Source organism: Sparus aurata, chromosome 8 (genome assembly GCF_900880675.1).
Source record: "Sparus aurata chromosome 8, fSpaAur1.1, whole genome shotgun sequence".
Lineage (NCBI taxonomy): Eukaryota > Metazoa > Chordata > Actinopteri > Spariformes > Sparidae > Sparus > Sparus aurata.
This window is the reverse complement of record NC_044194.1, coordinates 27,391,799-27,404,204: the sequence shown is the minus strand read 5'-3', so window position 1 is coordinate 27,404,204 and position 12,406 is coordinate 27,391,799. Positions and strand designations below refer to the sequence as shown.

The following is a 12,406-nucleotide window of genomic DNA, read 5'->3' as shown; positions in this document are numbered from 1 at the left end:
GCGTATGCAAGGTAAGAAATAAAGGCCAGAGACACAGAGTTTGAATAGAAACCTGTGTGGAGAAAGGTCAGTCTGGTGTGAAATCCAGCGTGTGTGTGTCATCGCCATTTCTCTGTTCTCAGGCCTTCTCTTCCAGTAACTGTCTGCTGGGCTGAACTCAAAATATTCAACACGGCTCACTTGGAAATGCGACATTTTCTCAGCCCCTCGTCTCTTTAATACAACACAGACTGCAGATTAAGATCAGATCAGGTGAAAGGTTGAAGCCAGTTAGGCATGATAACCAAACCGCCGTCTCTCTCTAACCTTAACCGAGTGTTTTAGTAGCACAAACCACATCAAACCGTTCACGTCAGCCTCCCTGTAATTTCGTGGAGGTGGAAGAATGTCACACTTTTCCTGGAATGGAAAAAAACAGAATGCAATCCTGGCCGTGGAGATAAGGTGTTTTTTTTTCAGTTTGTGAGGAGTTTTTTATTTCCTTTGGTATGTTTACTAAAACAAATGAACCCTTGCATGGATGATTAAATTATTTGTTTTTGTTTTCAAGCATGAGTCAGTGCACTGTTGATCCGTACATAAACGGTAAAATGTTTTCTTTGGTCATTTCAGTGTTGAATGAAAATTATTTGCCCTGTGATATGTAATAAAAAGGTTGCCAGGTTTAGTGTAAATGAAATGAAAAACATACAAAATAAGGCACATCCAGTGTACTAACATACTCTCTGATGCACAACGTTTGAGTGGACAGATTATTTAGTATTTTCAGTCACAGAGAATAAAAATAGAAAAATGTAAAGGTTACTCCAGAGGTATTTGGTAATTTTCGTGATCTACCATAATCAATATTTTTACTGTAACAATAGGTGATTAAATTACCGTGTATGATATGAAAGGGGTCACTATCAGTGATGAGCTCACACAGAATTAGCACCTGACTTGGCAGTTCCCCTCAACTCCACAGACTGTTTTCAAGTCTTTCAGCTTTATTTGCATTTTATTTTCATAATCTTTTTTGTTTTTTTGGCCCTTGTTTCCTGGTGAAGACCATAGATAAATATACTGCACACTTCACCTGTACAGTACCAAACATCACAATATCAAATCATAATAATTCCATCTCGACCTGCTCCCCGCAATAAAAACAGATGCAGTGTGCTTTATTCAAAAGAAACAGAAGATATTATTGTTTACTTTACTTAACTTGTTTTTTGCATTGAATTAAGTTTAATTCCTGCCAATATGAGTTTAAGTTATATGATCTCTGGGCACTACTCGCTCTCTCTCTTTGGTTTTGTAACTCTATCTGCAGCCTGTGTGTGAATTTGCATGATATTTCCATGCACATGAAAGCCATAGGAACAGTCGGTGGTTTTGGGCCCTCCTGTGTGCACAGAGAGGACTTTGCATAGCAATGATGCACATGATGTGTCTGCAGGCAGTGAGAAACTCAAACAGGGGCCGGGGCCAACTCGCTCACAATGGAAATACAAACTGCCAGTGAACCAGAGAACAATTACTGTACAATAGAAAACATATGAGCTGACAAAGGTTTTCAGTGTTTTAATCCTGAACATGAAACAACCGATAGAAGTGAAAAATGAGATGTGAGTCATGCCGCTTTGTTGAAGCTGGTTTGCTTTCAGTTCATTCAGGGCGCCGACTGAATGAACAGTGAAAATAAAAACACAGGGGCTTTCTGATTTCAAGAGAACAACACACAGAGTGTAAGGTCGTGGATTTAGGATCAGCTAGTGATGCTTGCAGGACACCTTCACATCAGCCTCCTAGTCTTTGAAAGTAAACAGCTGTGTGTGTGTGTGTGTGTGTGTGTGTGTGTGTGTGTGTGTCTCAGGTTGCATTGAGGGGACTGTATTATTATATATCTGTTGCTTTGGCAGGTGGCGTGTGTGTGTGTGTGTGTGTGTGTGTGTGTGTGTCCGACAATCGGTCAGTAGACGTTGTATTCAGTGGGGGATTAGGAATAGAATGTCAGTAACGTGCTTTATCTCCACCTGCTGCTGTCACACCTGACACACACACACATACACACACAGACACACACGCACACACACACACACACACACACACACAGAGATTACAACTTCATCTCCTCCCTCCGTTTGTCTCCTTCCCTTCATCGCTCCGTCTATTGCTTTCTCTGTATATCACTTTCTCCATATGTAGCTCAGTAATTACCCTCTCTCTGAGCCCAGGGGCCAGTGGGAGAAACACACCTGTGCATATTCAGTGGGCCACAAAACCAGGAAGTGAACCTGAAAGGTAGAAGACCTTGTATGTATGTGCCAGCTGAGCAATTCTCATGGGACTAAATAGGTGCCATCTTAGCAACTGGTTTGCAGTTCTTCTATATAAATCAGTGGGCCACAGGTAACAAGTATATTTGGCGACTGATTTTAGCATTTATACGTTCATTTTTTGTATCCTTCTGAGAGAATGATGCCATCCACAATAAATTATCTAGGTCCCTTGCTCTTGCCCTCCTGTCTATTCATCATTAACTCTTTCAACTGTTTTCATAATCACTTGATTGTTATAAGTTTCTCTGCGGACTATAAACACTGTAGAGCAATGTTGGTAAGTACGGGTTGCCGTTTTGTTTGCTCTCATGCATACACACATGCACGCAGGTGATGTAACTCACATTCCAGGCCAATAAATACACTAATGTGTTGCAAAAAACTATTCATTACGGTGGTTAGAGCTCAAGGATAGCTGTGTATAGTATGTGGGTAGTATGTGATTCGGTCAATATACAGTATATGTATGAGAAATAATGTGAGAAATACAGTGCATTAAACAATTGTTAAAAAGCTTATATTCTTCCCTTCTGCAGTTGAAATAGTCTTTATTTTAAACACAGACAACACAAAATCATCTCACATGCGTGCGTGCTTGTGTGTGTGTGCGTGTGTGTCTATCCTACCCCACCTGCGTGATCTCTTCCTTTGTTTTACCTTCTTTTTATTCCAACTGCCAGGAATGACAACATGACGTCTGTACTTGGGTCGTTTTCAGAAGAGCCATTATGTGTTTGTTGTTGGCTGTGAAAGAGCCCCTCTGTGCGTGTGCGCATGCGTGTGTGTGAATGTGTGTGTGTGTCAGTGTGCTGTACAGAGAGAGCATGAATCAGAAATGATTCATGTGATGTGAACTTGAGCAACATATTCTCCTAACAATAATTTGTTTGTTAACGTGTAACTTTTTCCGAAAAAAGGGTACATTTTCCAATCTTAGAAATGAAAGAGGATGATGATTGTTGATGGCATTATATCCGCACAAAAGAATAAAGAAAGAGAGAAAGAAAGAAAGAAAGAGGAGAAAAAAAGGGAGAGCGTGAGTTGTCTGTGACTGACTGCTGACTCAGTCACAGATATATGTGTTAACTGTGTGAATGACACACACACACAGATGTGTGTAATGTGAATGTAACATGCAGCCTCCCAGACCCTCTCATAGTCATTGATGTAGCATTCTTCTGGATAATAACATAATTACTCCACTAAATCAGCTGCTGTCTCCAGCATAGTACACACATACACACACACACACACACACACACACACACACACACACTGTAGAGGAGAAGTGAACTAGAAAGGCACATTCACAATATGTAGATGATGAAGACGTATATTTTAGTCTTTGTGTTGTTTAGCTGATGTGTGTGTGTGTGTGTGTGTGTGTGTGTGTGTGTGTCTGTCTGTCTGTCTGTCTGTCTTTGTGTGTTTCTCTGTCTGTGTTTGAGTCTTCACATGCACGTGTGTGGGAGACAGACTGCCACAACTCACGAGACAGAAAACACTGATGCCCATTGTGTTCACACACGTCGTGGGCACTGGCCAGTGTGTGTATGTGAGTGTCTAACATGTCTGCGTGTGTGTGTGTGTGTGTGTGTGTGTGTGTGTGTGCAGCAGTGGGCAGTTGTGCTGACTAGATGGTTGGCACCAGGCTGAATGAAAGGCACCATGCCAACACATCCCACTACATCTGCGTCACACACTCTTTCTCTCTCTCTCCTTCTCTCTTTCTCTCTCTCTTTCACATATACACACACACGCACACACTGTGTAGGAAGCACCAACATTAGATCAAAAGTTCTAGATTTGACCACTGTATCAGCGTGTGTTCAGGTCTGAAGAAAACTGGGCTCAAAGTTCACAGAACTCCCCCACAAATGACTGTAAACGTGATGCACGGTGACTCACGAGGCTGCAGCTGGTCTCTGTTGTCATATAAAATCTTTGCAACTGTCAAAAGTCATTTACTAAAACTAAAATCAGATAGCCATAGACTGTAGTGTTTTGCAATATGCTCAACATGTATCCGTAGGACACTCATGTGATGCAGAGGACTGTCCACAAAAATGTGATCTGAATGTCCAGAATCACAGGATGACATTATGTAAGACTCAACGTTTAATGCGTGACTGTACAGATGGGTGGCTTGGGTAACTTAGAAGAAAAAAAAACAGCGTGTCTCATGAGCCTCTGTTCCACTGAACAGACAGTCACAATTATCTTATCTTTCCCTTATTGGGAATGGATGTTTTGATGACGGTTTAACCTCATTTTTACAATCATTACAGTGAAACTCTCGCCAAAATGCAACCTAGGCTTTTTTTGTGAATGTATATGAGTAAGACCTTTGTGTAAAAGCATAATTAAGAAGCACTTTTAAGAATTACCGTATTTTCGTTTTCAGGCAAGCTCATTTTCAACGGGAGTGCTTGGGGCACTTTAGCGATAGCATCAAAATCGCTATTTTTTTATAAGAAGGCTCGACACAACATGAAACTTTGCTCGTAGTATCACCAGGGTCTGTTCACATGAACACGAGCATTGAAAACATTGTTTGTGTATACAGAGTTTACTAAAAAGAAAGTTTTTTAGAAATTTAAAAAATGTAAAAAGAGAAATTGACAATAAAATAAAGATAACTGAGAACAAACAGAAAACTAAACTCGCTGACTAAATACACAGCGACTTATTAACAAATGAAACACAGATGAACACAAAAAACAGGTTGGAAAAATACAAAGACAGGAAGACATGACACATGGAATTTTAACATGATGACTAAATTCAAACCCAGGACCATGACATAGTATTACTTTTAGGCTAACAGCAATATCTATTATTTACGAAAGTAGAGATTTGACATATAAAATTGCATTTCCCATGCAGAATCCATCTATGTCCAACTGGAAAAGGTCTTTGAACAGAGGGGGTGGTCTACGACACTGCTTATCACCCACCTACAATGCAGTACTGAGTTCTCCCGGCCTCACCCAGCCCCAGACCACATGAACGCTGAATTGGTCTGACTCTGAAACTCAGAGCTCACGCGTGTCCTTAACAACTCTGTAAGGACACTTTCACGCAGGGTTTAAAAACCTGCAACTGCCCTCCAGTGAGTTAGAACTGGAGAAGCCTCTTGGATGAGAGGTGAAACTTCTGCAAAAACTGAAACAAGACCAGCTGCCTGTTTTTCAGTGGGAAAACCACAAGCAAGTGAACATAGATTAATAAGACTGTAAATAAAATACTTTAAAAAAGTTGGAAGTACATAAAAAAATCTTTTTTACTTCACGAGATCAGTACATATATTTTGTAAAATTATGATAAATTGTTTGTTTAATCATAACACCTTTCTGTTTTCATTCCATTACAGGTTATAGTAACTACTGATGATAATAATAATAATAATAATAATGATAATAATAATAATAATAATGATAATAATAATAATAATAATAATAATAATAATAATATTTCGGAATACTTCATGTCACAAAACAGTTATCTATTATCAAGATATTGTCAAATCACTGTGTATATATTTGTGTCCAGATGTTTTGAACTTCTGTGGAAATCTTTACAAAATTCACAGCGACTGCCAATCACAGGGAACTAGTCATCTGTAGCCAAGCAGGTAAATGGAAGACAGTACAAGAAAGAAAATGCAGTGAGACAAAGGTGCTGCTTTGTAAAACTAGAACAAGTCTGAATTTCCAGTGCATTTCAACCCTGCTTCCTTTTCTTATTCAGTGTGCTGCAGTGTGAGAGACTTCTACTGTCTTTACATGTGTGTGTTAGTAAATGGATGTGGGGGTTGACATGGTTCTCTCTCAGAGGAAGTCTGTGGTTGGGCCGTTTCTACATATTTTCCCCTTACTCGCACACACACACTGACGTGCACACATACGCACACACACGTTTTCCCTGTCAAACCAAATGAAACTTTCTTTTAAAAGTACTGAGCACCCCCACAGATGTGGAAGCCATCTCTCTCTCTCTCTCTCTCTCTCCAACACACACACACACACACACACACACACACACACACACGCACACACACACAGAAAAACATTTGCTCAAAAATAAACACAAAAACCCACAGTCTCTTGGAGTGCACTCTCCCCTGCAACCCCGGTGCACTGTGGGTAGCTGTGGTAAAAGAGGTCCCTGTGAGAGGCAGTCCAAAAATAGCCTGAGTAAAAATGCAGGAACGTGGTGTTCGCCCACTGTCACATAGAAAAATACAGTCATCTGTGTGTGTGCGTTAGGGCGAGTGTTTCATTTTGTTAATTTATTCCTAAATATGTGTTTACTCAGACAAAAATACCAACTAAAAACTGTCTACCCTGGGAAAAACAGCCTCTCACTGTGGTGTTGCTTCCTGCTGGGAAATCAGCGTCGTGGGAATGAGGAAGACAACAACGCAAAAAGAGAAAAATAGAGAGAGAACATTTGATTTTAGCTTAACCTTTATCACATTTGTTGGCATATTTTTGACTTCAAAGTAAAAGTTGACATGTCTCTGTGGTGAGGCTGAGTCTGAAAGTGATTAGATATATTAATTATGTCATAGGACTCCCGGGGAAACATAGGCCAAGGAAGCTAAAGGAATACTCCACATAAAGAAACGAAATATGTTGTCATCATAAGGTAAAAATACTTTTGCATTACTGCAATGCATTACTTTTCTTTCTTCTTTGGTTCAGCAAAAACAAGCTGTAAACAAAACACTGACCTACTATTACTTTGTATGTAATATGTGGCTAACGTGTTAGAAAAAACTGTGAGGGGTTCTTATTTAAACAGGCGGCAGATATGGAGCAACATCAGCATTTATTTCAAATAAGGTTTCTGACCACCTGACAACTTTACTTTTAATATTAACTTTTCTTTTAGTTCTTTTATGAGGCTAATATCCTGTTCTTTAGTTGCTGAAGGCTCCACTATGTTCAGTAGCTAGATGCAAACATTGTTGGCCTCCTCTTTGGTGCTCAGCAGGTAGCATGTAGTCAGATCTTCTGAACATCTGTGCTGAAAACAGCCGCCTTCTGCAGCCAGAAAGACACAGTAAGATTAATGAGAGTTTACCGACCCCTTGAGTCATGGGCTGTAAAAACTAAAACAGCGATAGAACTAAAGGGAAACTCCAGAGTTAGGAGATCATTTTCTGTTGGTTTGTCAATATAGGTGACCCTGTTCACATACCGGTAGTCATGTGATCCATTGTTAATATAAAAAGAATGCTGCTTTAAAAATGATCGAGTCATGTTTGGAGGCAAAAATGCTGTATGAACTCCTAGCACACAAGTTAATCAAGGAGGGAAAACTGGGAAATAATAAGGTAAATATTGGACACTGAGGATCGCGGATATTTGAGGATATTTGGGCACAAAGGAAAAGTAATATCCTGCCACAAGGTGTTGAAACAGTTAAAGAGGACCTATTACCCTGTTTCAGCTTTCCCCAATTCCCATTAATGGGTTCTTGTGTAAGTAAAAGGTATTGAAAGTAACAAAGCCTTAAGTCCACACCTACGGGAGCTCCTCTTTCACACAGGAAACGCTGCTCTTGAAGAGCATGAAACGCCCGGTCAGTGGCCACGCCTTTTATTCTGCGTCTTCTTGACATCACACCACATCACCATATCTATATTCACAGTAGAAGTGAGGCTAACTGGGAGCTGACGACACGAAACAGAGCCGACCAGGAACACAGGGAGCAGTGCTGGCTCAGTCGTGTGTTAACAGACCAACCAGAACCTAACTGGGCATTCGGAAGGGGGAGAGACAGGAACTAAAACAGAGCGTCTCAGACGGAGGGAGAGCGCAGAGCTGCAGCACTGAACAGTATGAGAAAACTGATGCATTCTGAGCACATACGCATGTAAACCTACTCTAGTGGCAACCCAAAATAAACTGACGAACCTAAAAATGAGCACGACGCGTCTCCGTGACAAGACAGACCAAATACTTAAATAGCTGCCGAGAAGGTTTAAAACTGCACTACCTGGGTAAACTCGCTGCACGTTCCCCGGAAAAGCTCATCTCTTCCCTCAACAAGATATTATTTATTGGCAAGTGTTGACAAACAGTTGAGTTTAGTTCACATTGCAGCAGATTAGATTTGCCTGCAGCAGCAGAGACATGCTGCCAAATCTAAGCAAAGAAATGGTTCTGTGATCCTACACATGTACACATTCCCTCACCTTAAAATACACACACACTCTCTCACACATATTTGGTGGTTATGCCACCGCTCTCCTGGCATACAGCCATAGCCATGTAATATAAGCAGGAGTTGAATAAGAGCCAAAGTCTGACACTCCTCTGTGTGTCTGACAGTCTGACGCTGTGGACTGGGCTCACTGTGTGGCTCAGCAGAAGAGAGGAGGGTTAACAGAAGATCAGTAAACACTCCTGGTCCTCTTATTATCACTGGTCCTTCTCACACTATGCTGCCCTCCTTTCACAGAAAAACACAAAACAGACGCCATGCAAGGTCAAAGGAGATGTAATGATTTGTGGACGGCGTACAGCTCCCTAGCTTATCATCAGCCTTAACTGAGGACGCGTGAGGAGTGATGGAACATGATATTTATTTTCAAGAGATAAATAAATGAAACGGGAGGTGAGAGCTGTGCCGAACCGAGACCATTATCTCAGGGAAGAAGACCACAGTCATATTTGAGCTGCCAGTGTGTGAATACAGCCATTGAATAAGTCTGAGACCCTGGGCAATGACCCATAAAATAAATACAAATGCAAAAAAAGATGAAAAGAAGAAAATGTTCTTAGACTTATGATATTTACTTTGGATCACCACTTAGTCCAGTACAGATAAGCATTCGTTTGAATCCAATAAAACAACACTGGCACACACACATACACATGTGCTCACACATTCACGTAGACGCACAAATGCACGTCAGTGTGTGTGTGTGTGTGTGTGCGTGATTTACTAGTCTAACACTCAATTGTACTGCGGAGGTTTTGACGTAGTTGGTGGTTTTTCCTCTTTCACAGCAGTAACAGCGGGGAAGGGAGGAGGTCTCCCAGACACAGAGCTTTTTATTTTTCTGGAGAAACAGCTGATGGGTTCTAAATTAAGAATTACACTTTTTTACGCCTCTCCAGGACATTTTACGGTCCTCAGGCTAATGCACAATTAGCCAGCATTTCTTCTGACGCCATGAGAAACAGAATCAATCAGGTCTGCTCTGAGATCTCGGCCTGTTGGTCTCTTTCTTCCCCAACATTCTTGTTTTCCATGTTGCGTCACACAAAATTACAGAGAAGAAGAAGAAGAGTACGTCAGTGATGTTCTGTTTCACACAGAACACTAAGTCTCGCGCTCGCTTAATGAAATTCCAAAATATGGAATTGATTCAGAACGTCACTGAAAATACAGTACAGCACTGCAGTGATGGTATCTCTCTTTCTTTCTTTCTCTCTGTCTCTCTCTCCCCCTCAGGTCCATTTAAAGGCTCCTATGATCTTGAATGGGGTGTGTGTGATCTGGAGAGGCTGGATCGACCTACAGAGGCTGGATGGGATGGGATTCCTGGAGTATGACGATGAGAGGGCGCAGGTACAGACACATGTACAGTATGTGTGCGCACTCCTACAGTATGTGATATTTCTGCCCCTCTCCTCTTTGAAGGGGAACTCCTTTGATTTTACACATCAAAGTCTGCTTAGGTCTTAGGAGTACTACTGCAAGTGCAAGGTGTGCAAATTACCTTGAGTGAAGTCACTTGAGTCGGCATCGGTTGGGTCGGAAGACGCTCTTCATCTCAGACTAAAGCCTTGAGGCTACATTAGCCGCTGTGAGCAGAACATCTGAATCTCAGGTTGTGTCCGGAATCACCCCCACTCATCCACTGCTCCCTACTCACTTTATAGGGAGTTCCATATAGAGGACTGTATATTGAGCTCATCAGTCAAATGAAAAGACACTCTTGGACAACGCTCGGGTCATTTTTTCACCCTCCAGCGCAACGCAGGTGGTGTAAAATACTTGGTTAGTGACCATCTGTTGTACACCACTTTCAACTTTTCTACATAGGGCATAATTAATCTTAATATACATTCAGTTGGCACTTCAAAATGGCAGTCTAGTCCCCTTCATAGGGGCTAGTTAGTGATTTCAGTCAGGTTGCATTGTGGGTAACATAGGTGTCCAGCGTTGTGGTTCTGCCATATTTATTTTCAGAGGTGTAAGACTAGGGATAAAAAGAGGGCGTTCATATGAGGAGGACCACCAAAAAGACATTGGAGTGAATAGCCGTGCATTAAAGTACAGGCCCATAGAGAAGGCCTCCGTATCCATGAGTCTCCTGGGGAGGTCACTGTGGAAACTATCATGGGTGATGTTTCTGACGCTCTTCCAAACCGGCATAAGGAACATAATCAGTGTCATAATCACTGATTTTTTTTAAGCTAAGCAGGCTAAGCAATTGCAATAGTGTTAGTGGTATGTACTGTATAAAGACACCAACCTAAATCTTCATGAATGACTGATACACAATACCAGACGTTACGGGAACAACGTTAGCATTCTGATACCATTGAAAACATCTGTTCTGTGCCTGTGCACTGAGCATAACAGAGGTATCATGAGGGCGGTAGGAATAAGGTGGAGAGGGTCCAGAAGTTTGTGCTACGCCCATGTCCACTTTGAAGTGATGACAATGTTCTGCGGAGCGCTCTCACAGTGTGTTACCCTGTCTCTTTTCTCACTGGAACCTTTTAATCACACCAGAGATAGAAAGCTGAACTCACTCTGTATCCGTCTCTTTCTGTCCATGTTCGTGTGCAGCATGAGGACGCTTTGGCCCAGGCGGCGTTTGAAGAGGCTCGACGCAGAACCAGGGACTTCGAAGACAGAGACCGATCACACAGAGAGGATCTGGAGGTGAGAGGGCCGTGTAGAGGCGTCACTGCACAGTGTAGCCCCAACTGTAACAGGACAAATCTGCTTCTTCCTTATCTTAGCCTCACAAAGCCAGCCTGAATGTCATCCATTGTGATTTTGCTCCAAGATTCTTTCTGAACATGTCATTTATTCCCATCAATCTGTCCTCTACGAGTTGTATTGGTGTACTGCGATCCACAGATAACAATGTTGGGACTTTCCCCGTGTCGTTTCACCTCAAGTCGGTTGCACCTCTGACCACAACCATCTTCATCGTTGGGTGTGGTGAGCAGCATGCTCCATTGCACCTGTAGGCACAGCCAATGGAGGTGATTCAGCATCATCTGAGGACAGCAAAAACAAGAGTTTCAGCTGCTTTTTGGTGACTTTGTAAAGTAACCGCTGTAAATAAAAAGCACCGTGTTGGGCCTCAGATTTATTGAACATTTTACCAAATAATTTCAGAGACATTTCCAAAGCCCATTCCATTTTCATTTTTAAAATGAGAGGCAAAGGCAGTATACATTCAGGCTGGATGGGTCACGTGTAATCACATGTGTAATTGAAATGTGTAATCTGTTATCTATATTTCAAGTTTGTGGGCTGGCTTTGCAAGGCTAGACTAACCCAACTGGAAATTTGCAAACAGTATTTTCAGATTTACACACTCTAAACCAAGTATCAGCAAAATATTCTGCACAGTTTGCACACAGAAAATCAAAGTAACATGATGTTGTAGATACTTCATTACAGAGATTAATGGTTAATCTTTTTGCAAATGTGCCCTAAATGTGTTCTACATTTTCAATAATAATTTGGAACTCTGTATTGGTTGCTTTAAAGACTAAACAGGTTTTGTTAAAGCCACAGAGTCAAATTTCCAGTTGGACTTTCTTTGCTTAGCGCTTGGGATGGCTTAGGGTTGTGTGATGTGTGGTTGTGTGCTTTAATCATGTTTTGATTAAATAGCATTTTACAGTTTGAATCATAGGTTTAGTGCATGATCAGTTAGACAATAAATCTAATCTGATAATAATATTATTATTGAACTATTGAATGACTGATTCAGCTTTGTCAGATGTCCCAAAAGCCTCCGAAGGGAAAGGAGTTTATTCACTTGAGAAAAAAAATGAAATTTGACGAACCGAGGTAACATCAGCAATTGGTATTCT

General features: G+C 41.3%; 1 protein-coding gene across 4 annotated transcripts in view; it reads left to right on the top strand.

Annotated features, from left to right (window-relative positions):
- cbfb (core-binding factor subunit beta) overlaps positions 1 to 12,406 on the top strand; it is a 40,387-nt gene that overhangs the window by 15,655 nt on the left and 12,326 nt on the right. For all 4 annotated transcript variants that reach the window (XM_030426347.1, XM_030426346.1, XM_030426349.1 and 1 more), the window contains exons 4-5: positions 9,792 to 9,908; positions 11,139 to 11,234. In XM_030426347.1, the coding sequence (XP_030282207.1) occupies positions 9,792 to 9,908; positions 11,139 to 11,234 (213 nt within the window). The remainder of the gene's footprint in view (positions 1 to 9,791; positions 9,909 to 11,138; positions 11,235 to 12,406) is intronic.